At 28.5% G+C, this 27,446-nt stretch overlaps 1 protein-coding gene across 4 annotated transcripts in view; it reads left to right on the forward strand.

Annotated features, from left to right (window-relative positions):
- The window catches only part of LOC118203973 (uncharacterized), a 159,518-nt gene extending 134,511 nt beyond the window's left edge, over window positions 1-25,007 (forward strand). For all 4 annotated transcript variants that reach the window (XM_085811431.1, XM_085811432.1, XM_085811433.1 and 1 more), the window contains exons 15-17: window positions 3,348-3,437; window positions 7,093-7,145; window positions 24,730-25,007. In XM_085811431.1, coding sequence (XP_085667557.1) covers window positions 3,348-3,437; window positions 7,093-7,145; window positions 24,730-24,833 — 247 coding nt within the window. In that variant the 3' untranslated portion in view covers window positions 24,834-25,007. The remainder of the gene's footprint in view (window positions 1-3,347; window positions 3,438-7,092; window positions 7,146-24,729) is intronic.
- The last annotated feature ends 2,439 nt before the right edge of the window (window positions 25,008-27,446 follow it).

The raw sequence follows: 27,446 nt of genomic DNA on the forward strand, positions 1-27,446 counted from the left end.
CCTTTAATAATGATATGTAAAATTTTCAAAGGTATATGTTTGGCCTCCGAATTCTCCTAATAAAAATTTCCCTATACTCTTCTACCATAGTGAGACCTGTCCTCTTTTTCCGTCGAAATTGACGTTTGGCTTGATAGATGCTCTCATCGTTTGGACGAGGTATTCAAATCCTTCTAAGTGGTTCGCCATTTCTTGTTGTTGGAGTTGTACATGAGCTTCCATCCAGTTTTCGGCCATCTAAGTTCGTAAGATGTTCGGGCGCCAATGTAGTGTTGCGTGGCCCGAACTTGTCAGCAACTATGGTAGTGACTGCTATGAACTGTAAATTACACAATCTCATAAGAAGGGTTTTAAAGCCCTTTTTATTCCACTTTAGAAATAACAGCTGCGTTCACTTGACGCTCACAAACTACGCCGACCCGGCAGTATAACAAAACAGAAATGTGATACTAAAAATAAATGACAGAATGAATAAACAACTAGATCACTCCCTGCGAGTCTCTAAAATCGTAACTAATTTAACCACGTTCTAAAATACAGTTGAGATTCAGCAAGCTTACTGATTAAGCAGTTAAAAGATTCTCAACGAACTGCCGAGATAGGCACACAGGCCAAAACGCGCGGTTCTTAAATTTCTACCTAACAACCTTCATGCTCGCGATTCAAGAAGCACACATACAAACTCGTTTCCCTTCTATTTAAACTCAACTTACTTCTGCTAAAATTCGAATACACTGCACGTTCTACTACAATTTACATACTCTGGCATTGGCAGTTCTAGGGGAAAGTAAAGGCTTGACAGAAAAGATAGCTTAAAATAAATGTTAGTTAAAATAAATATAAACCCTTTCTCTACAAAGTAAAGTACTGCGATTTTACATAATTTCTGAGTAAGCTATTCGTACGAATTGAAATAATTCTAGCATTTAAACTTTTATTCCAAATTAAGATTTAACTTTAAATTAATTTAGATAATTACTGAGAGAATTAGATTTTTGTAGCAGAATTTACGGGAGATGAGACTACTAGGAGGTGCATGATATGAACCGGCGAATCAGGATGTTGAACCATGAAAGCATATTAAATTCTTAAATTAATGTCTTTTTAAAAATTTATTGTCTTTATTTATTGGCTTTTTACAAAATTTTAAATGATATTAAAATGTTTATGCCTTCAAAATAAAAAATTCTTAGAACTAACATTTGTTAACATTTTTTATGTGTATACTGTATGTTGTCACCTATTAAGTATGCTTGGTAAGATTTGCGCTGGCGAAACGGAAAAATATCGAAATATTTCAAATTGTATGTACAGGAACAACTCATTACCTTGTTATTGCTAGTCTTTTATCTGTTGTAATCAGTCACTTGTTCATAACATTTTGAGGAGTCAAAATAATGTGGAACTTATATATAAAAATTCCCATGGTTAGCTAACTACACAATTTATTTTGTAGTTTAATTTAGTTGTTAGGAAAAACTTCCATTTAATGTCTCATAGATTGATAGATTGTAAATACATTTGAATATCAGTTCCAATAAAAGGTAAATATTTGAAATGAAATAGGATTTAGTGATTTTTTTAAATTATTAATTGATAAAATAGTAAATATTCAAAAAAAATCTTATGCATGCACTTAATTTTAATGTCTTCATATTCTCAGAGAAGATTTTGCTATGTATTATTATAATACAGCATGAAAGTAAAAACTGGGCTTTTGTCCCAATTTTTAAAATTCCCTGCCCCTTCCCAAATATATTAAGTATAATTTAATTCTTATATGCATTACTTATTGTTATTACTCATTACTTATTTTGTTATTTTTAGTAGTTTTAATTATGAAATTTTTATTAAAAAATTAAGACATAAGAAATTTTCAGTCATAATAGAGTAAATGAACACAGTGATTGGAACAATCAATATTAAAATTACAAAAGTGATGATTTTATGCTTATAAGAAATAATTAAATTTCAAAATGGAAGTCCATATTTGTACAACAAATTGTGCACATGTGTTCCCTGTTTTTTGTATTTTGATAAATTTCAATATTTTAAAGTGGTAAATAAACTACTTTTTCTCTAAGACATCTGGGGAGAAAAGATTTTACCCTTCCCCATTCCCAATACAAAAGAAGAATTTCCAAAATTCAACATCAGTTTTGTCATATCAGACTGTAAGAAAACTGCTTAACAGTACTTTTAAATATGCATATTACTTTTAGTTCTTCCCAAACTAGCTTTCTAATACAATGAATGTGCATGTTGTATATTGTTAATTGTTTTGTAAATTTTTGAGTTTATTTTTTTGCATTTTCGTTTCTTTATATTTTTTATTTATTATGTATATTTTGAATTCTTTATTTGTTTGTTTAATGCATTTTTGTAGTGATTTTATGTTTGTTTAATTTTTGATTTGTGTTCAATTATTATAATTGCATACGCTTATTTCCTGTATTACTGTTGTAGAGTTTTAAATTTTAGACAAACTGACAATAGAATTGCTAAGATAATGTGAGTGTTGAACAGGAGATAAGGGAAAAACCTTTCTGCCAGATATTGGTGGCATTCTGGGAGCTTCCATTAAATGCATTTTCAAAATCATAGGAATAATTTTTTGAAGAATTTCCTGAAGTGGCTTTCCTCCTTCTTTAGTTGTGGCATAAATAGAAAGCTGAGAGTAGCCAGTTGAGAAAACTTTTATCTGTTTTTCTATTTTACTGATTATTTTTTTGCCTATTTACTGCCCTAAACTTTACTCTGTGAGTAATTATGGTAATATGTGATATTCCTTAAAATGTGTGTTAATTAGAATTTTGGCTTATCTCTGTATTCTCCATGAGCTATGTATAGCTGCCTATCTTCTGTATAAACTCTGTTATTTACTTCAAGTTGGAATAAAAGTAATAAATTTCATAGTTTCCCTTGTTTATCTAGCTCAGTTATTTTAGGAGATCTCTGTGTAAAATCATAGCACATAACAATATATTCTTTGATCAATTCATATGGAAAAAAATCACATTTATTTCATTTTACTTCTGAGGGAGAAATAGCATAACAAGATTTTATATATGCATGGTAGTAAATTGGAAATCAAGAAAAAATATAGAGCATAGTAAAGCAAATAAAGAAATATGATAATAATTCTGTGTTAAGACTGTGATATAATTTTATTTAAATAACTTTGATGCCAAAAAGAAAATTCTAAATTCCTTTCCTGCTCGGAGGGAAAAGAGAAAGACTGGAAATATGCTGTGAATAATCTTTTAGTTTAAGGTATCATTTTCTGTGCTTAATGTCCCATAATAATTTTCAGTTACTATTATGATATATTTTCTTTTCCCACTTAGATACAACTACATTAGGAAAATTTTCTGCCAGCAGTCTGAAAATTGCATCAACTTATTAAATGCTATGTTTCTGTACTACCCTAAAGCAAGGTAATTACATACAATTCAATACTGTTTTTGTAAATCTGCAAAAAATGCTTGCTTCTAAATAATTTTAATAGCAGTTGTACCAAAGAATTTAATTATTTTATTACCCCTTCCCCAATTCTCCAATAAAAATTCTGAAATTAGTCTTTTTTGCACCATTTTTTTTTATTCTTTACTTTAATTGTATCTCTATTAATTTTATTCTTTAATTAAAAATTGTAGTACAGTAGATGTCCAGAAATCCGCAATGCTTGGGACCAGATGTTGTTCGGATTTTAGAATTTTGGGGATTTCAGGACAGAAAAGATAATATTCAGACTAAAAGTGCAAAATAAATAAGGCGTATTAGATACATTTAATTAAATTGTTATATACATTTATACAATAATTAATTATATGCATTAAATTATTATTACACATATAAACTGATTATATTATATTGTTCATTTACATTAGGCTCCTCTATTTTTAAATCAGCATGAATCTGCTTCCCCTTTTCTCTCAGGAGTAGTCCTGAAATAGGTACCCCATCACTCTGCTGCTGCCGGAATTACTCGTACAAGACAGCATCAAGCTTTGCCGATTTCGCCTCATGTAAAGATTTCCGGTGTTAGAATCACTGTTGCTGTAAAATTTCAACAACTTTTCTTTATTGTTCCGTATATCATACACGGTCCGTGTAGCCATTCCATACGATTCTGCTATAAACCGAGCAGTAGCACCTGCCTCCATCTTTAGCAGAATTTCCACTTTTTTCGTTACCTTCAATGCAACATGTTTACGTTTAAATCACGAGTGCGTCTCGTGAAATAACAAAGCTTAGAAAGTACAACAGCGTGAACTTAAAAGAGAAGTTGAGTTAATCGTCTGCTTTTTTACCTCGATGCAGATTGGAGGGAAAAAAAACTCTTAGCGTGATGACAATAATTTGGTATTTCTGTTATGACTCATTATTATTCGATAATTATGATGTCATTATCCAGTAAGTATTTTTTCTTCGATATTTCATACTCTGTGTTGTGGTTTCTGGAACCTATGAACTAAATGTTTATATTTTGAGAGGCAACGTGGATTTCAGGTCGGCAGATCTTTGGTATTTGACTGTATACGTATTCTGTTATATTTCTATCTGGGAGAAAAAATTCTTGAACTTATTTTCTCAATTGCATGGAAGTAATTTAGGTCACTCTACCCTAGTTGAGTTCATTAAGAGTTTAAATTATAATACAACATACTATACTGTTTATTATTAATTGTTGTATTATACAGAATTATTATGAAAATAGTTAATAATTTCAAAATTTATTTAATAATATTTTCTAAAAAGCACAAAAAGATGTTTCTGGTAAATATAAATTTGTATATATGTATGCACTTATGTTGATAGAGTAACCAATTAATGATTTTAATTAACATAATATGAAAAAAAAATTATCTACTAGAAAACCACTCGTGACTAAATGTTAAACTTCAGAAATATTTTTTATTTAGAAATTATTTTAAAATTTAAGAACAAAAGTTCAATCTGAAGTAATGAGTTAGTTATCAATGAGAAAAATTTCAATTATATTAAAAATCAAAGGCTACTAAAATTGTAATGATCATCTTTATTAAGATTTTATATGAATTTACTAAATGTATCAAAAGAAATCTAATGTGATCAGCACGTTTCATAGCTTAACATAGAATTTCCGACCAATTCTATGTTAAGCTATGAAATTTTCAAAATAGAAACATGTTTTGAGTAAACTGTCCCTTCCGGTTGATTGTATACATATCAGTTCTCATACTTTGGTTTGAAAATATTGCATTGATCATAGTATATCCTCTGGTCACGTAGTATTTTGAATTCACAAATCACCGAGTTAGCAATCACAAACTTTTTAAAGTAGCATATCTTTAGAATACAGGGAGAATCTTAAGTGTTGCCATATATTTCTTTCTATATTCACTATATTTTTTTAGATTTGCTATATTACTACTTTACTTTTCTGGTAACACTCCTTTAGAATGCTTCTTTTTACGGCAACACGTTGCAGCAATTTTTATCATTTTTAGTTGAGCAGACCATCGCTCTGGTTGTAAGTATGTTTCGTCCTTTTTTTGTATTCTTCTTTGGTCTTTGCAAGACCCATTTCAATAACGTTTTTATTATTTTTCTTTTGATTCTTCTCCTTAAAAAGTTTATAATTTTCAGGTTAGAAGGTGTATCCCTTAAAATTGTGTCATTTTTAGACTAATAGCTTTTTAGCTATTTATTTTAATTTTACATTTGCCTAACTAGGCTTTCTTGTATAGCTTTTTCTTGTTTAACTGTAAGTTTTACATTTACAATTTTAATTTACAGCGCATCAGGAAAAGAAGCAATATAATTGAGACTTACTAAACTTTTTTAAATTATTAATTTGGATTATTCTATTAGTGAAATTACGTTTATAATCTCAATTATTATCATTTGACGAAACACGCTTTAGGTATTAACTTAGTTCGAGTTTTGAGCTGCTTTTCCCTTGAACCTCGAGTTGAGCTATTTACCATTTATTGCAAATTTTTTGTACATATTTACTGTGTGTTTGAAATGTATTTAATTTTTACAAGAGTTCTTTTTTAAATTATTTGTGCATTAAAATTTCTTAATTTTTTCTCACCCTTTTTGATTTTGAAGTCATCTCGATTTGTAATTTTTACGAGATAGCTTTTATATTGTTTATAGTTGTTACATGATTTTACATTTTTACTAAGGAACTATAGTGTCAAATGTATTTTTAGCATTATCTTTTAAACACTCCTCTTACTTATAAAATTTATTTAAAAATAATACATAACATTAATATTTGGGGGCAGCATCCTTTTATTTGAAAGAGAAGTGAGCAAAAATTCAGGATTGAGGCTAATGTATTTAATTGCTTCATACCAAAAGCTCATATTCATAATGAGTTTATTCTCATTGCATATAACATAATTCCAAGAATACATTTAATGCTTATAAATATAATATGTTGTTCTCAATCACATGCCTATTTTAAATACCAAATTTGAGAAGTTTTGAACCTCCATTATTAAATGGGAGAGGCTATAAGGAATATTCATTTTCCCTGCTGTATTATTTTTTAGATGGTTGTACACAGATTTAATCTTTATGATGTAAATAGTAGCATATCTAGTTATCAATTGGAAGATCCAAAGTCTGTATCTTTGTGAGGGCATAGCTGATTTTCTCTTTCGAACTATATGTATGGTATACTATATGGTTTTTCAAAATATCAGATATTAAATACTATCTATCTCTCATATATAGAAAACACCAAATTATATGTTCAGAAATTGGATAAGGAATTCTAACTTTTCAATTGCATCATCTTCATTTTTAATGAAAGTATATTGTGAGTGATAATTGACATAGTATTTTTCAGTGTTACATTTTTAAATAGTAACAGAATGTATACATTTATATTTTGATTAGATATATGCAGTACCATTCTATGGTATTTTCTAAGTATCTTAAAATGTTGTGCTGTATTTAAAAATGTTAGTTAATATTTATTTCTGTTCTTTATGAATATAATGATGTATTTTATAATATTTTTCCACTATGTAAGAAGTTTCTTCTTTGCTTGTTTTTTTAATTGCTTATATTAATAATGGTTATTTTATTCAGATATTCTGCTAAGAAGTGTCTTCAGCTCGACTATTTTAAAGAAGAACCTCGGGGTGAGTTTCTGTTGTCCTTTTTTCCTTGCATGAAAAACAGTACTTTGTATATACAGAAAAAGAATGAGTTAAAAACTATCTATAGAATATATAGATAGTTTTTAACTCATTCTTTTTCTGTAAATGAATAATTCAGATTTAGCCTAAGAGGAATATATAATCTATGTATATTGTTTAATTCAAAGTCTAGACTTCATTGTTAATTTGAGCAAACTGAAAAGATTTCAAAATAATTTTATTTGTTCAGGGTTCGTGCTGTCCTTAAAATTCCTTAATTTCAGCCAAAATCTGCAGAAGCTCCTTAATTTTAATCATCTGAAATTTCTGTCTGTTTTTACAACTGCCATTTTGAGTGTAAATTAGCATTTTAGAGGAATATTTTTGGTGATTCACTAAGAAATATGGTTATCTTTATGGGTGAATAAGTTCATGTGATATAATTTGTTCCTACAAATGGTGGAATACTCGAGTTCCCGAGCAAGAAGTGAAACATTTCCATTTCGAAATTATTTAATTTTTTCTAATGAAGAGCTCTTAAACAAGTTTTCGCCTTTGGAGATATGAATTCTTTTATTAAGCGGGTCTAAATTTGGTGATATTAAGATCAGTTTCTACAGAAAATTTTTAATTCCAAGATCTGGGAATTTTTCAATAATTTTTTAAAACATTGTAATATTGATAAATTTCATTAAAATAATGGTAATATATTGAAATTATATTTAAAAAATAGCATTAAATTAAACATTTTTATTTTTTTGCTCTCATATTATGACAATTTCCACTGTGGTCCACTGTATACAATATTTTGAATTTGAAAAATAAACAAGCTATAATACTATAAAGCACAATTTATGAAACAGTTCTTAGCAAAAGCAAAATAGCTATGTAATTAATTAAAAATGTCTTCTATTTAATTTTTTCATGATAAGAGTTTTTCCCATGTAATTGTCTCAGAGTTCTCAGAATATACATCCGTTTTCTCTATAAAAATAATTTTACACTTTCCCCCCTCCCAAAAAAAAATATTTTTGGCTTTTTGCTGTTACAGAATTGGTAGGGGTAATTTTACTTTAGGATTTTACACATTGCAGCTTGGAAAATTTAGAAGGATAGGGCAAGATTTATAGACTCAATATTGAAGATTCCAGAAAAATGTCTTCATTGTATTAACATGTAATGGATGTGTGTTATAGAAAGTTTATGGTGAACCTTTTGGAGAATTTTTGGAAAAGCAATGAAAACATAATAGTTGAATGTTTTATTTCTGATACTAGAATCTTTTTCTTAACATGTTTGTCTTCTTTTTATTTTCCCTATTTTTCACTAGACACAAGCATGGAAAATATCAAAAATGCTTATTATGTAAATTACTCAGTTGTTAATAATTTCAGCATTTATTATAATTTCTCATTTCTCTTTTCTTACCAAAATGCAAATCACTTAGACAGTTTTTAAATTGAGGTTTTTGGAGTGTAAGACAGTTGTTTCTGACCTCCGCTTGCTCCCTGCATTAGTTCCTACCGGTTCTGAAAATTTGTAATTATTCATCTTTTCTTTCCTTGCCAACATTTGAATTTGTTATGACAATAGAATTACTGAGTCAGCTTAAATTAAAATTAACTTATGTAGTCTTTGAATACCACATTTTTAATTTGAATTTGACCACCAGGAGCTGTAACTGATGTTGTTAGCATAAAAATGTGCCTAGAATTGCATCTACACTAAGATGATGTTAAAAATTTTATATTTTAAAATACAAATTTTAAAACTAAATCATAAAGAATGGGCACATTTTATTTAGAATGAACCTAAATTTCAAAATGTGAAAGGAAGAATCAACTAAGTTTAAAAAAAAAAAAAAAAAAAGAGAGAGATATTAACAAATATATACCAAATTCAATTAACATTCAGAAGCTAAAATTTTGAAAGCTAATTTTTTAAAAACTACTGCGATTTTTACAAAACTTGACAGTTTGGCATAATTTGAGTCGTAGGATCGAAATACAGAAAATGTGTCAAAATACCCATATTAGAGCAAAGATATGTATAAAGCTAATACATATTCTAAGTCATTAGGAGATAAAGCACTCAGAAACTACTGAGAATATTAGTTTGCATACCGAGACAAATTTTTAACTGTTAGGAAAGATGCTTAAAGAGAAGGAAATCTATAAATTAGCCAGAATGTCTGGGAAGGCTTCAAATTAAAAAGATACATAAATATTTCTTTGAGTATTGTTGCTGCAAAACATAAGTATTTTATAGCTTTTAATGTGTAATTATCCTAATATCGTTTAAGAATCAATGTCATAAATTACAAGTATTTTAACTGTGAAATTTTATTAATTTGTGATTTTAATAGGGCCTTTTTTAACAAATATTGTTAGTAAATAAATAAAATTTAATACTGGCCATGTAAATCCATAATGACTAAGGTTATCTGACTACCTAATTTAATTATCTCTTAAAAATTATCTCTGAATATTAAAGCGAGTTATTGCCTTTCATTAATCCTTATCGTGGTCACAAGATAACACACAGAAATGTAAAAATTCATGTAAAACTTATTCTTCGCATCTAGTGAGACTTAAAATAATACAAAACAACTTATCATCTCTGGTGCTTTAGTGGCTTATTGGAACCTTAAAGTATATTAACTGGGTTACAAACCCTGGAGCTCTACACGAAGTTACGACACCTAATTACTAAGCTTCTAGACTGAGCAAGTATGAGACAAAATGAGATATAAAAAAAATTAGCATAAAGTTAACTATTAGTAAAACCTAAATAAAATGTTACCTTCTTCAAATTTGTCCGACTGTTATTCTTAAATTTCATGAAGTATAAAATATTTAATGCTACTTGATAAATTTTGCAAAGTTTATTCTCAAGCTTATTAATGATTATGTTAATTAATTCATGTTTGATAATAATTCATCCTACCTACGGATCTATTTTATTTTTAGGATGTTATTACAAAAGTGAAGTTCAGACATAGATAATACCTTTAATTGAATTTATTCAGTTCCCATTTGTTCATAGGTCCTTAATTTTTTTTATTAATGATCCTTATAAGTATGTAATTTCCATGTGCAGAAATTGTACGAACCCTGTTATGGTGTTAATATTTTAAACATCATGTTAATATTTCATTCATAGTGTTAATATTTTTAATTAAGTCTCTTATAATGAAGATTAAAAATAAATTATGCCTGGCCTTGGAGAAGCATATTTATATATACTGTGTTGTGTAATTTAAAATTCTACCTATTCAACATATTTTTCTGATAATAAAATGATATGCAAATGAGAACTTAGTGTATCATATTCCCCCGAGCTTTTTTTAGTGTTAGGATCTGAAAATTTAGAAATTATTCGTATAATTTTCTTCTTCCTCAATTGTAGATATTATTTTTCCTCTGAGAACTAGTTTATTGGTAAATTATATTCCCTTACTATTTTTGCTCAGTGTATTCAGTTTGTATTAGCATTTCATCCATTTTATTTTTCCTTTCTTTTATTATTTGAAACATATCTTGTGTAGCTTCTTCGTTAGGCTACGTGGTCATGACAGGTGTTCTCACACTTAAGAATCTTTCTAAACATTTGATTTCACTTTACTTCTGTTATTCATATTCTAGTTCATTGCAGCTGTATCAATTGCCGATGTGTTCAATCTATCAGGTCCAGGTCTTTTTGTTCATCTCCCTTGTCCTTCATTCCTCTTAGTAACTACCATTAAGACTCATTCATGTGATGTACCTTTGTAGTTTTACTAGGTAATTGACCTGGAATCTGATGTGTCCAGCTCAATTATTATCTGATATTGGCTCAACATCCATCAGATATTATAATATTAATAGTACTCATCAGATATTATAATATAATATTCTTGTTGGAATGTAGGGTTTTTTTTTTTTTTTAATATTAACTTGCAATAGTTTATTTATGACTACTTTTCATTTGATATGCTGTTACTCTAACTGTGTTCTTCAGAAATTAAATTACTTGCATAATTTTCTTTCCTCAAATTTCAGGTGATAAAATTAGTTTAAAAAAAAAGGACATACACGAGGAAATGCAGTATATCTATTTTTAAAATATCAAAAACATAAATAGAAGATTTTTCTTCCCTGTAAAAAAAGAGTTGAATGAAATTTCAAAATTTGAGTGAGAAACCTAAAATCATGAAGGTATGAAAAATCAAGAAAATTTAATTGTATATTAAAAGAATGTAACATATCTAATTACTATTAATTTTAATAACGAGGACAAATTTGATTAGCAAAGCAGGCAAGTACAATACACATGTTTCAGAGCATTTTCATTTTTTCCTATTAAATAATTTCAGTGAGTTAATGAAGAACTAAAAATAATGAGTTTTGCAAAAGGAAAGTTTTTAAAAAATTACTGAATTAGTATTTACTATTAAAAATCTTTTTGCTTAAGTATAGAGAAGTGTCCTAGCTTAAACTCAAGTGAGTCTTGAGTAAAAGCCCATCTCTCATGTACTTTTTGAAAATGTTCTTGTTATGTAGTAATGCTTTCAATAGAGCCTTTAGTCCACTGACTGAACTAGGCTGTAGAGTTTATTAAACCCTTCAGAGCAGAAAACATCAGAAATTCAATTACATTTTCACTCCATGTAAATCTTACTTCCATTTAAAGGACTATTGGGGAGAAGATGAGATGACAGTAATTTAAATTCAGATAGTGATCAATTATCATCCATCATAATTTAATTCAGATGCTACTTGCACAGTTTGTTAGGACTTTCAGAGTAGGAAACATAAAAAATCAGTTAAATATTTGTCGTGTTTGAATCATGGATCAGTCCAGTTGCTAGGTGGACATGCTACCAGTTATACCACGTAAGCGAAAGCAAAAATTCTATTTATTTTATATAAGGAATTAAGATGGACTGATGTTAAATATTTGATTAAAATTTAAAGCAATACTTATCTTCACCAAATTCAGTTTATTGGTTGGTTCATCCACACAGTCATCCTACCAAAAGCTTGCTCTGTTCTGTACATAAAGACGCATTTCCAAAACATCAATCTAGAAACTACAACTATTTGATATTAACCAAACAGATTAAACTTGAATTCATATATGGAACACACCTTGCATATTTCAAGTACTCTTTCCATATGTGCTTTACTCCATTCTAATCTTCTGCATAACATCAGCTTCATTTTTACGACAGTTTCATTTACTTTTTGTCATCATTAATCTATCATCTCTCATATCTTGTCATCTGTGCTCTGTGGCCATTTTTGCATCTTTCTAGCCAGAGAGCCAAGCTTTAATTGATGCAGAATGGGCCATTCACTAATATACCTTAAACTTCATAATATTATACATAATATTATATAATAATAATAAAAAATTCTTACTTCTGTGTTAAAAACTTGACAGTCTTATTAAATATCTAGCTTTTTTTAATCTGCATAGTAGTATTTTTCATGTTGTTTGTAATTGTTTACATTTCATCATTTTCAAAATAAAGTTTAAAAAAACAATACAAACTGAAACTATGCAAGTAATAATAAATTTATATAAAATGCATTGTTTCAAAGACAAAATGATTTTAATCAAAGCTCATAAAAAGTTTAAAAAACTGAATAGTTTCATATAGTTAAAGGAATTACTATAATTAATTACTATAGACCATTTATATTACTTATAGTAATATAATTACTATAAGTAATATAATTACTATAAGTAATATAAATGGTCTTACCTTTTAGTAATACTATGAGAGGGTGATTTTTTCCCCTCCCATTATAAACTTGTACAAGCATATTGAAAAAAATTAGATGAAATGTACGTAATTTTGAAAAAATTTTTGTTGCAGCTCATTTTAGGTATTGCACAATGTGCACTTATTACTTTTTTTACGTTGTTTAAATCTGTGATTAATTTTGTTGATCTTGTAATGATTTTTTATGTATTAAAAACTTATTTATCTATTAGATACATCTATGATCTGTACACTTTTACAAATTTTCAGTGGCATCCATATTTGTATATAAATGAATTTTATTAAATTTTTCTCACACATACCTTTTTCTTGTTTCTTAAGCATGACTGATTTTATATTGATTAACTTATCATATCTCATGTTTATTTTAGAGAAAAAAGAATCAGATTTTGATTTTTAAAATAAATGTGCATTAATTTTCTTTAACAATATTTAGTAGTCTGTTTAATTTATAATATGAAAGTACATGTACTTTATTGATAAATTTGCCAGTGTTAAGTAAGTTTTTCATTTCTTTTAGAAAAGGAAGTGAAACATAATTGAAATTTAATGTATATTTATATGGAATGCTCTTTTTAAACACAGCTTCTTACCATATTGCATTGGATACCTGTGTAAAAAAAGTGAAATTATATGTCTTCCAAATGTTCATATTTCGTCATTATTTATTTGAAAGATTTATCATATAGTACTTAATTGCCATTGAGCATTGGTAGTTCAACTGGTATTTCAATCCTGGCTAGGTCAGAGGCATAAATGTTTTTATGGTTTTCTCTGTAATGTGAATGCCAGTTTCTGTTAGAAAGTTCACCAATGAAGACATCTCTTCCCTTTCGAAGGCAGCCTTTGTATGTTTTATCATAACCAATAGTAGTAAAATGGACATTAAAAAGATAGTATTAAATATGACCAGTGGTCTTGTTATCTAGTCTGCTTACAAGTGGCCATTGCATTAAGTCACTTAACACTGCCAATTTATTCTAGATTTCTTCCTGCATGGAATATTCATTTTCTCCTCTATGTATGCTAATGCAAGCCAATCTTAAAAAAGTATATAAAAATCAAGAAATTGGAACTATAAAATTTTAAATTCTATTTAATTATTCTGTGATAATAAGTATAGAGAAGAAGAATTTCTCTCATTTGTTAAATTTGTGCATGCAATATACTCCCAAGTAATCCACGACCAATTTGACCACTTCCAGTACTTTTGTATTAGATCAAGTACTTTTAATAAATTTCTGATGTTTTAGTACACAAAAAAATAAGTATAGTATTTTCTGCATTTTAATAACATAATAATAATAGTAACAATAACATCAGAGTTAAATATATAAATTTAGGTATTTTCTTTTCATTTAGTAATGCAAGCAGTTTTTTCCTCTTTGTTTTCACTAACCACCTTTCCTCTCCTCTCCCATCAATCCCATGCTGATATAATCCAAGTGATATTAGCCAATAGAAATGTAATCTTTACTATTTAAGCACTTGTATGTTATTGCCATAAATTGAAAAAATGAAATAGTAAATAATTTATTATAAATAGCCATCATCATGATGGAAAACCTAATTTGGATTCTCATTCTATGAATCATTTTTTGGAATTGTCAAGATATGCAAATATTCAGTTGTGTAAAATATTTCAAACTTCAATAATTGCATGTAATTGGGGCTGTGTGAATAGTATATCTTCACTTGCTGTCACAATTTATTTAAAATATGGGATGTAGCCATTTATTTAACTGGAATATTCATGCTTAGGACACTAATGTCATTAATTCTCATCATACTTTTCTCCTGATATAATATTTTATATGACTTATTCAGTTTCCAGATTTTGTACATTCATATTTATGTCATTCATTCTTATCATACTTTTCTCCTGATATAATATTTTGTATGACTTATTCATTTTCCAAATTTTGTACATTCATACTTATGTCATTCGTTCTTATCATACATTTCTCCTGATATAATATTTTGTATGACTTATTCATTTTCCAAATTTTGTTCTCTGTAAAAGGAAATAGTGATAATTTAGCAACATAGCATAAGTAATCATCTCCTTGCACTTTTAGTTCTTTGACAAAAGTTTTGTATATTACTCTCCCTCAACCCTTCAATTGCTTGGTCCTCAAAATTTCATCTCTGGAGGAACCAAGACCAGTATCTGAGTTAATATTCTTTGTACTTTAAACAGTAAGTGATTTTAACTGACATGAATCCCTTAACTCTAATAAGAATCTTCTGAGTTCCAAAATTAATGTTATTATTTTTGTTAATTTTTTGAAGTTGTTCAATTCTTTGTCAGAATTATAGTGACATAAGGTTTAATAATATTTCATGTATTGGGAATTTAATTTATTTCTTATTTTATGCAAAACTATGCACTTTATATTACAATAAAAAAATAAGCATATTTATTTCCTTCACAGTCTCTTTACAAAAACTTACAGTACAAAAATATATTAAATACTTTCATTTTCTGCTATATATGTATGGAGTTAAAAGTCCCAAGTTGTAAAATTAATCAAAAAGTAAAAAATTGGAGATTTAAAAAATTAAGTGAATATTTAGCATACAATTCGATACATAATTATACTAAATGATACATGATTAGTTTACACAATATTATACACAATGGTATATTGAAATGAAATTCCTTAATATTAATGTATCCATTCTTTTAAATAAATACAGAAGAAAATACCTTAATGAATTTAAATTTCTAGTTAGGCTTAACTTACCCTAGAATACTTCGAAATAGTAAAATTTTCTTATGGTATACATCTTGTTGTTTAGGAAATGTATATACTGACACTTTAGGACCATCATTATAATATCCTTGGCATGATGGCACACAACACTTTAAAGGCATAATGAAAAGCGAAAAAAAAAAGTCACGATTAACATAAGCAGGCATTCAACCTACTAAAACAACGTTTTGGTTCATTAACATATCCTCTCACGATTTCTCTACCTTGCCCATGCCATCTGGATGTCCTTGGGCCGAAGGGGCTATTCACATCCCATTGAGATAGCCAACAGTTTGTGACGTCACTAAACTACGAGCCTTCAGTAGGGTTAAGAAGGTTGTACTTAAGAAGGTGTTGGGATACATGCCAGTTTCCCTTAGAAAGGAGGCACCCCTTTCTTTAGATAGCCCACGTGTGCTTCACCATAATCAAATAAACCAAAAGTAATGTTATTAACAAAAATATATGTAAAGAATTTGATAACTACCATAAATTGTAAAAATATGACAAAAAGATTTTAAAAAATTCATGTATTATTTTCAATAATTTTTTAATGAAAATTACTGTAGGAGAATATTTTTAACATAAATTGTAAAAATATTAAAGAAAGGTAAAAAAATTATAGATTTTTTGGAATATTTTTTTAATGAAAAAAACTGTTGGAGAATATTTTTTTTAAATTTACCATTAAGGCTTTATTATGCCTCCATCATTCATCAGCACCACAATGATAAATAATAGTAAAAAGAGAAATCAGTTATGAACTCCCTTGCTGAGTGATGAACAGCAATGATTTTCTGTAAAATATGCAATTGTTGAACAATTACTTAATTTAGTAAAATCTAATAAAATTATACTCCTCAAATAATTTCAGAGCCTAAGAACAAAATAGGACTATTTAAAGTTTAATATTTATGCTTTGTTTGAACTATTTCTTTTTGGTCTGGTTTACCTGAAAAACACTCGAAGGCTTTGTGCCAAAGGAAGGATGCCTTCATGGAGAACTGTCTAAGAGAAAATGGCTCCCATACATGTTACACAATGGAAAAATCATGAAAACGTCCATGCAGCCAGCTCGTTCGCTGGGATTCGAACTGAACTACCCATGTTCAGCAATTTTACTGCTTGGCTGTTGGTGGGCCAATCACCTTTTGAGATAATTATCATAATATTATATGTTTTAATAATATATGTCTTAATCATAATATTATATGTTTTTATTAACCATCAATAACAATCAATGCTTATTATTGTGATTTACATTTCCAGTGATGTTAATCTCGTAATTAATACTATTGAGTATTTGACGGCTCTGTGCCTAAGAGCAGTAAAGCTTCAACTGAGGACTTTATAAGTGAAACTGGCTGATATCCACATTATACATGGGATAATCACCGTAATTAATACAAATGTGGTAATATTTTTCTTGTCACTGTCAATGATACCAATCGTATGATTTGGTATTCACTTTCAGAGCAAAAATACATTGAGAAAGAAATCAATTTGGGGACAAATAAAAAAGAATTGATGAAATGAGTATTATAAATAAGCAAATTTCTTTTATACCATGGGTCATTTGTTACCATTTACTTTGTGTTTTAATATCTTTTCATATTTCATTTCAGTACTGCTTTATTAATTCTTAAATATTTTGCCAAAATGCAAAAAAATTGTGAAATTTATAAATTCTTTTGATTCTAAATATAATTTTCTTCAGTTCTAAAAATGTATTCTTGATTTTACATAGTAACAAAAAGGATATAGTGTTCACTAAATTAATATGCAATTATTGTTAATTAAAGTGCATTTCGGTAGTAGATTCATGATAGTTGTAATGTACACATGCTTCCAAAAGACTGCACGACTAAACAATTTTTTCACCATTCTGGGCAGAACCATGGTTCCAATTTCAAATAAATAAATAAAAATAAAATAGGCTTCTGCACAACGATAGTTTTTGACTCATTTTATTACAAATGTATGAAGCAAATTTCTTTTTGTGCTTCAAAAGAAATAAATATGTCAATTAATAATATATTTTTCAATGTGCTATTAGAATAAAGAATCCATACTTGTCCGACGCAAATTAACTGATATATATTTTTAATCAAAATTTTGCAGGAGAGATTTCAAATACCACTTTCAAGCAATAACTACACAGAAGTTGAATTAAGTTTTTAAACGCAGTTTTCGATAGTTTCACAATCTTTTATAAGTGCTACGAACCGTCTTATTTCTCTAAATTTTCTTTAGCAAGGTAAGGAACAACACATTCAATGGTGCTTTTTTCTAACGGTTGCTTTGCAGACACTTAAATTTTACACATGTATCTCATACATTCATAGCCGAAATAGTCCATAACTGAAAGCCTAATTTTATTCAATCAATTTCTTACATTAAAATCATAACCGCTTGTACTCTTTTTAAGATGTTTCCAGATAAATAGCTGTTCTTCTAAAATAGGAATGGTAAAATCATTTGAGATATAATTTTTCCTTCTCAAAACAAACTATTTATTTTGCCAAAATATAATTGAAAATAATTTTAGAGCTATGAAATAAATCCGAGAAGAGAAATAAATATTTTAAAATTTATTCAGTTGTATAAGAAAGTAAATAACGGTAGCACAACATTATAATGCATCATCATACTATCAGCTGAGAGTTGTAAAAATGCTTCATTCCTACTAAATGGTTTATATAACTCTCCTTTTATGAAAGCTCAAAAAGGAGAATGTATATATCATGTGCATATGGTGAATTGACGTTTTAAAGGCATTTTTGTATATAATATAAATATTTCCTTGTTATTGTATGAAATAGAGTGTCTGGAGCCCATTCAAATACCCTGTAGAATTTTAGCAAATTATTTTATAGTATACAAATATGCACATGCTTTTTATAAAATATGCAAACCTCATGCAAATATAATTTTGTTTTATTAAAATTAAGGATTATGAAATTTATTTTAATATAAATATGTTACTCTACATAAAGAAATCTGCAGGCATCTTTATTCCCATTATTTTTTTATTATTATCATCACAAAAAAATAACATCAGTCTTTATCTTATAATAAGCTAATTAGATTAGTTTAAAAATACGACCTGTGAAAACTTTTTATCTTACTTGCTTCAGTTTTTCATGTGGCAGTTACTCACTTTCTTTAACTTGATATAATATCCATTTATTTTAAATACTTTTCTAAAACATTTTGTAAAAGATAAGAAAATAATGCTAGCACAAAATAGTTGGTTGAAAAGTTGTGTAAAACTTTGTTCAGTACACAAAAAAATAAATAATAAATGAATACAATTCATGTTAGGTCCAAATGGGCAATTTATTTCATTTACAGACACATACATATTTCTAGAGCATTTGGGCTAACACCACTTTGGGCTAAAAATATTTAGAAACAGCATACCATTAGAATTTCCAATATACAGGTTCTTAGGCTGTAGACAAAAATGTTTTATTCCTTACAGTGTTGCCATTGCTCGCTTTAAAACTGTTGAGTTTTTTAATCAAAAATCTCTTAAAGTTTTACAGAATGTAAATAATATAATATATGTACTTTAATTGGAATTAATAAATAAAATAGACAATAAAAACAAATTCCAGATTCCAAGTGTCCTTGTTTGGGTAGAGGGCTATGTAATCCAAAATGTGATGCCTCTAGGTAATGTTTGTTTTTCTACAATGCAAAAAACAGACATACGTTCATGTAGATTTTCATTATTTAGTTTCTTTAAATAAATACATGGCAATAATATTTGGTGGCAACAGTTTGAAAAGTGATTCGACGCAAAATGCCGTTTCGACACTAATAGCCCTTCTTTCCTAACGCTTATTTTGACTTTAAAATGGAATTATAAAATTACAAGCATTAAAATAAAATCCAGAAGCTTTCAGATTTTATATTATGCCCAAAGGGACTTTTTTTGATGCTTTGTGTGTTACCTTTATTTATCAAATACCATATTCTTCACAATTAAAGTACATTCCAATTCAACAGCAATATCATAAAATATTTAAAAACAGCATAGCTTTAGAATTTTCGATAAACAGTCTCACACGCTGGAGATAAAAATGTTTTATTTTTTACAGTGTTACCACTGCTTGCTTTGAAACTGTTGAGTTTCCTAATCAAAAATTCGTCAAAGTTTTACAAAATATGAAAGAGATAATAAAACCAATTTGAACTTAAAAAGTCAAGTTTCCAGTGTGCATATTCGAGTGGAGGATTATGTTATTCTTAATTTGATGGCTCTAGGTACTGTTTTTTTAATAATGCAAGACATATTCATGAAGATTCCTAATTATTTAACTTCTTTAAATATAATACAGGACGGTAATATTTGGTGGCAATAATTTAAAAGTTGATTCGCTGTTTATAGTGAAACAAAATGCCGTTTTCAGACTAGTAGCCTATCTGTCCTAATGACCCTTTGGGTTAAAAAACAAAACTACGATTTTGATAAAACGAATTTGTAAAGATATATATATATATATAATTATAAAACCGTTCTTAAATTTCGTATATATTATGCACATATTTATTATAAAATTGAAGTAGTTTGCAGGAGATTTTCCTACAGCATTGTACTCACAGAAATGCGTTTTCACATTCTGTTAAACGTCTTTCTCCTAAGATACTGAGAAAAATTTAGCCTCTATTTCTAAAAACAGATCAAGTATTTTCAAATAGGGTGCATGTTGAAAAGAAGCAGTGACCTAAAACGACTAGAAGAAAGAATAGGATATGCGTAGAAAATTAAAGGAACAATAAGAATGAAATGCAATGTGCATTGTCATTCCATGTATTATATATGGTACCTTTGATAAAAAAGACTTCTTTTCTGCTATCCAGGGAAGTCAGTACGCCCTGGGCATATATAACTATTATCTGTTTCTGTTCGTATAACTGGGCTCACATTGTAAAATTTAGAACAATGCAAAAGAAAATTCGAAAGTACAACTTAGATTTAAATTTTCCCGATATCAGTATTACCTGCTAATTGCATTAAAATTAGCTAACTACAGAGCACAAGAATTATAATAAGACTAGAATTATCTTATTGCAGGTGTCGAGTTTAGTACTATATGTGAATAAAGTTTTTGAATTGGTTTTGTCTAGATGCACCTTGCTAATACCCGAATGATAAAACATTTGCTGATAGTTTGATTTAAGTTCGAACACAGGTGAATGGGATGGATGACTGCAACATAGGTGTTTTGTGCAATGTCAGTTTCCCTTAGAAAGCCCTTTACGATAGCAGGCCTGATATGTTTGTGATAAATAGCTCTCCTATGTTCTGCAATGTCCAAATAATATAAACTATTTTTTATAGAAAATGAATAAATTGCACGTTTTGTTTTGTGTAAAAAAAAAAAAAAAAAAGTTTCTAGTTGAACTTTAGTTTTTTAGAGAAAAGAAGGAAAAAAAAGCTTATGTATATATTTTTATTTTATAAAAAAGCTTATGTATATATATATTAAAGCTTATGTATTTGAGCCAGCCAACCATGTGAGCAAAACTTAATTTTGCTCCTTTTAGTTGAAGTGGAAATATATTGTGTATTTTGGTGAATAAAAAGGTTTTTACACTTCAGTTTTGCCATAGAATATCTGTTTTGTATTTTGTTTTACGGAAATTAAAATCTTTAATTTTTTTGTTGCTAACCCTAGAAGGGAAAAACATTCTCTGTATAAAAAATAGTAGTCACACATGTGCATAGTAGAAATAAATAAATATGAGCCTATAGGAAACAAACCTGTTGCCAAGACTTTCTTAAATATTCAGATAGATTGCAATCATATTATCTCAGGTATTCGTTGAACTTAGTTGAATTTCTGTTGCAAAGATTACTTCTACTTCAGTGCATGTTTTATATAATTTCTAATATTCGCACTTTGAACATGTATATATTACACATAAATATTGTTGAGAAAAACCTAACTGAAAGATGATGAATCTAATCATAATCAGTTCTACAAAATTTTATTTTAAAATTCGTTATCATTTATATTTTTTTGAGTGCAAACATAATTTTTTTCTTTTCATATTTCAAAACTTCCACCATTTACACCCTTTAAAAATAACTGCATATTATTATACTGAAAAATCGAATTTAAGAATGTATTGAATTCTGGGAAATCTTTATTCATTATATCGAAAACTAAATTATAAATATTTATAAAACTTTGTTTCTGTATTAGGTAACTAATACTGATAGAAAATGTTTAGTAAAACTATGCATTACCACTATTTAACTACAATATTTTGAAAAAAAATATATATTTTCAATTTTTCAACTGCACACAAAATGCATCAAGAGCATTGGTCCATCAGCGAACGAGCAATAAAGTCTCTGAACACTGATAATTCGGCTGAGGATTCGAGTTTCGGCAAACAAGCTAACTACTTAGGCATTTTCTTTGTTTTCCCCACGTGTAATGTGTATATGAGACAGTTTCCCTCAGCAATTCCTCCACGTAGACATCCCTACCCTTAAGCAGATAACCTTCAAATGCTTTGCCATAGTCAAATTAAATAAAATTAAAAAAATAATTAAGCATCATGAGCATTAGTGTCTGTTTAATTCTTTCTATATAGATAAAAAGAGAAAGAATTAAAGGTAAAGAGATTAATAAAACCATAAGAATCAATCCGTCAAAATTCGATGTCTTTTTTCATTAATGCTCTTATAATTTTTCAACACAGGAATTTCTAAGAGCACCTCTTAATTTGCTCTTAGTCCCCCCCCCAAAAAAAATAAGTAGTGGTTTAGTAAAATATACTGATATTTTCTTAGATTTTAAAGAAAACAATATCATTTGGCACAATTAATAAACTTGCGGCTTTCCTTACTTATGGCTATACACAAAAGCGGAAAATTCCATGACAAAAACTTAAGTATCTGTAATTATGATTAGCCAAAAAACAAATTTTTTACTTCATGTTTAGTTAATTAGTTCTGTCATTATATTAAGTAAATTGTGAAATATTATTTATATCCATAGCTTCAAATAAACTCTGGATCAAAAATACCCGAATTTGCAAATAGAATAAGAAATTTTCTAATTTAACAAGATATTTTACTTCATTAAAAAAAGTAAACTGTCTTGGGAACTATCGAAAATCATATTGTTTTAGAGAGAAAATATTCCTTTTATCCTAGCAAGCAATTGTATGTAAGAGGTAAATTCAATAACTAAAATGAAGGGTATTAAAAACAAAACAAAAAAAAATTGATATTATGGCCGTATGCACATTGATTTCCATAAAATTTAAATATATATATAAACACTCGCACACACATGTATACATACATAAAAATGGAGGTTTTTGAACGGAAAAAAAAAATTAAACATTTATATTTTTTTTCTTTTAAAGTCTTGATTTTAAGTCTCCCTCGAAATTTTCATTTGATAACAAAATCCATAACATTAAGTGAAGAATTACTGTTACAAGGTCAGATCTTTTTTGAAGCATTCTACTTCTTGAAAACTCCCAAAGAGCAAAGTTCTGAGAACGATCGATACTTTTACAGCCGACACTAATCAGTTCATCTGTATGATTCTCCGAGGGTGTGGGGGGGGGGTAAAGAAAAAATGCTTAACACTTTTGACAGAAACTTTCCACACTTTTTAAAAGCTTTGCTGGCATATCTGCTGATGCTTTAGAAAACAATACCTTATCTCTTTCAAAACCTTCGTAGGGCTAATAGAATTATTGAGTCATTTGGAAAGAAGATCTGCACTTTCTGCGTGATAAATTCAAATGAAGCAGTACAAAAACAAGAAAATTTCATTGAATCATGTAAGCACAATTTTGTTCCATGACTTTTTGTCATCTCTCTGGAGTTGAATTTTTTTTTTTTTTTTTTAAAAGTCATTAGGTTTTTTTTCATAAAAGTTATCAAGGTGCTGTGTGACATTTTTCAAAGAAGTGAATTCCAGACCATTCAGGGCACTTAAAATTTAATCATAAATGCAATTTCATAGATGCCATAGCTTGCAAATTCATTCAAAAGATGGAGCAACATTGAGAAAATACAAAATGACAAAATAAAATTTCCTGTGGCAATAGACTGGTCGTCCAACCCGCGTTCAAATCTCATTAAAAAAACCTTTTGTGAAGGCATCCCTCTTCATAAGCAGTGTAATGAATTTTTAAAGAACTCTCACCATTTTTGAACGAATAACCAACTTTATTAGTCAAAACTTACAGAATAACTGAAAAATATTTTTTAAGCACGCACATCGTCTGTGGATATTCTTTGTGGATAATCATCTACAGTAATTTACATTTCTTAGTGAAATTATGTTGGTAGCGTAGCAACACAAATACGTTGCAGCAGATAAACCTAGATTTGCTTTGCCATGATAATTAATTAACCTCTGTGGTAGAAGATAAAATGTTTTCAAGACATTTTGAACAAAGTGAAAGATTTTTTTATGTTTTTAGCTAAGTTATTATTAAACAATGAATAATATTCACATCGGAGTTAGAAACAGTCTGGCATTGCAATCATAAACGTGATGTCTTATATCCAGAAGTCAGCCATTGACTGAATATTATGGTCTGGTTCCTTGCTTAGTTTTAAAAAGCTGCCATATTTGGAGATTTATCATATTCTCTGCTCTAGCACTTCATGAAAGTGACTGACTGATGAGAACTGCTAAACGAGTACCTGATATTAATAATAAAAACATTAAATTAAAACTATATGTTAAAGATTTATTAGTTGAAAAAGTAGCAACTGGTTCGAGATATATGAATGCAAAATGACCACATTACAGAATGCAGAAGTTTGACAGCTTTAAAAACTACTGTTGTTAGTGTTCTGATATAGTTTTATTATAATTTCCAGGAGATGTACTAACAGTGTTTCTGAGTGTATCACGCATGCTATCACTGTTTGCTATATCTGGGAATAAAAATCCAGTTAGTGGGAAAACATATTAACAATAATATGGGACAATCAGAAAAAAATTTAGTCTGCTGTCTATAAAATTTTCCCATTCTTTTGTGTATTTATATATGTTGATATCTACAGGACCACCTTTGGATCTGAAGGAAATATTTGAAGCTCTGAAAACTGGGATTAAACGACCTTCAAGTAAATCATCATCTTCCTGTTATTATTCATCAACGAAATAAGCTGTAAATTTGTGTATGATACATTCCTAACTTTTTTAAAATTTCATGCTTGTTTTGAAATCTTTTGTTGAAATTGATTGTTATTTTTAGAAAATGCAGCTGTAATTATAAGTCAAAAATTATCATAACAGATTATGTGTTATTGTTCTTAAATAAATTTTCATTTAAACTTGCTGTTGCTTGCTTGTTCAGTTTTATAGAGTATTATTTTGATAAAGATGAAAATATCCTGTGAGACTAGAAAATTTGTCTTGTTATGTTACACATATCACTCTCACGCAAATGCAAAAAAGAAAGGAAAAAAAGTGTTTTCTAGTGTAAAGCTATGAAATCATAACATGATGTTCACATATGTCTAAAAATAAAAGCACTTTATTAGAGGACTAACATATTAAGAAACAACAGAAATGTCTCAGAGAAATGACATATGTAAGAATTACTATGCCAAATTCTGAGGATTTTAATTTGCATTCCATTGCTGTTAAGAAGCTAGTTACAGAGGTTGTTTGCACATTTTTTAGACGATTTTACTTTGCTGTTAAAAAACACAGATACACACACACACACACAAAAAAGAAACTTCTGCTTGGATTTTTTTTTTAACTGCAACTATACTTTTGAAAGTATAAATTATTTTCTTTTACTTGACAGTTTTGTTTTCATGCAAAATGTCTCTTTTAAAGGAGCAATGGATTGAAGGTTATGTTTGTGTTCTTTCCAAAAAAAATTATTCATATCTAGTTATTAAAAAACATTATGAAAGCCATGATTTCTCGATATCTAAAGCTAGGATAGGTAATAGTGTCAACAACAAAGAGAAAAAACATCAAAATTTAGCTTCAAGTGGAAAAATTGTTCTAAATATGTATTCAAGAAAAAACAGAATGTTGCAAAAGTAAGATCTTTAATGTTAAAACAAAATTGTATTGCTGTTTCCGCAAGCATTTTGATTATAAACATGCTGTAAAAGCAGTTTCCTGTAATTAACCTTGAAATTTCATACCTTGATCCAAAGGCCTTAATACTGATTTCATTTCTACATTTGATAAGTGAACTATCAAGTTATCAAGAAGTAGCAGAATCTTCTTATTTTTCTAGACATTCTTGTATCAAGAGCAATCAACCATTCTCATATTATGCTTTGTGTCATTCATGACTTTTTATTCTGATGCCACCGGACCGATAAAGTATTTAGATTGATGTATTTGAAACATCTTTGCTTTTTGGCCTTTCCAATTCCACGTGTTTGCTCAATTTCTCCTTCCGTATTACAACAAGTAGCATAGTGAGATGTTCCTTGTAGCTTTTACCACCAGAATACTCTTCTCCTTTGAAGAACAAATGCCAAATTCGGTAAAATAATCCATTTTCAGCATTCGGCAAATTTCGATAAAGTAATCCAGTTCATCTGCATAGGTTTTTAGCCTCATATTCTTCACAAATTTCATTTAGCCTTTTCATCCAGTCGCTATTACATGTTGCTTTTCTACTGTTTTTTTCTTTACGACAAATAATTTTAAAAGTAATTTAAGTAATTTCATGTCTTTGCTTAAATTTTTCTAACCAACCATTTGATTGATCTTTGAACTTTTGTAGTCCCATACTTTCCAAAACTTCTTTTGCCTTTTCTTGCAATAATACTCAACTTACAGGAATATTGCAAGAATTCTAAAATAATGGTGACTTTAAAATAACAGTGTAACTGTAAGAAGATTGAACTTGATCAGCATCAGCTTGATCAGTAAAAATTCTCAAAGAACTTAAGAATTCAACATTGGAACTCCAAGAAGTACCAGTGGGAGGACTGGGAAATCTTCCTTCCACTATAGGGGCTTTAGCATCTAAATTCGGTGTTTCTCTTAAAGTAATGTCAAGTCTTTCCTCGAGATTCTCTTAGTAATTTTTCAGACAAAGAATTATCAAACTTTTCATATTTTAAAAATTTACTTTAGTTGTGAATACAAAATTTATTAGATGTTCGACTAGTAGACAAAAATTGGTTCTGTTAAGACTTGAACGCTGTCAGTTAAAGATTCTGCTTTCTGTTTGTTAAATCGTTAAGAAAGCATCGTTTCTGTTTGTTAAATCGTTAAGACAGCATCGTTTCTGTTTGTTAAATCGTTAAATTAGCGTAAATCAATTATTTATGCTAATTTAAACCTAGACGACAAGTTAATCCAATTCTCATAAGACTGCAAACTCCTTTTAGATTTTCCATATTCATTATGGTATAAATGGCCGCAGTTATTAAGTCCATCAGCAGTGAATGAAATTTTGCAACTACCATATTCTTGCTCCACATAGGGAAACCCAACTAATTATGCAGTAGGCCTGTTTGCCTGGAATCAAACCCAGGTCAAACTCCCATTAATCAGCAATCAATCAGCTACTCGATTACTGACGAGTAAGCGAGTAACTGACAGTAATTGACCTCCTCCTGTAATAATTGAATGAAAATTTTCAGTCACTATAGTTATGCACCAAATTTTTTCCCTCAATGTTAGGTCTTTCTTAACGATTTTCATTCTTTTCTTATCAGTTAAAGTAAATTTTTAAAATATGAAAAGTTTGATAATTCTTTGTCTGAAAAATTACTAAGAGAATCTCGAGGAA

This window comes from Stegodyphus dumicola, chromosome 2 (assembly GCF_044657685.1).
Source record: "Stegodyphus dumicola isolate Sdum_Otavi_A_Nest chromosome 2, ASM4465768v1".
Classification (NCBI taxonomy): domain Eukaryota; kingdom Metazoa; phylum Arthropoda; class Arachnida; order Araneae; family Eresidae; genus Stegodyphus; species Stegodyphus dumicola.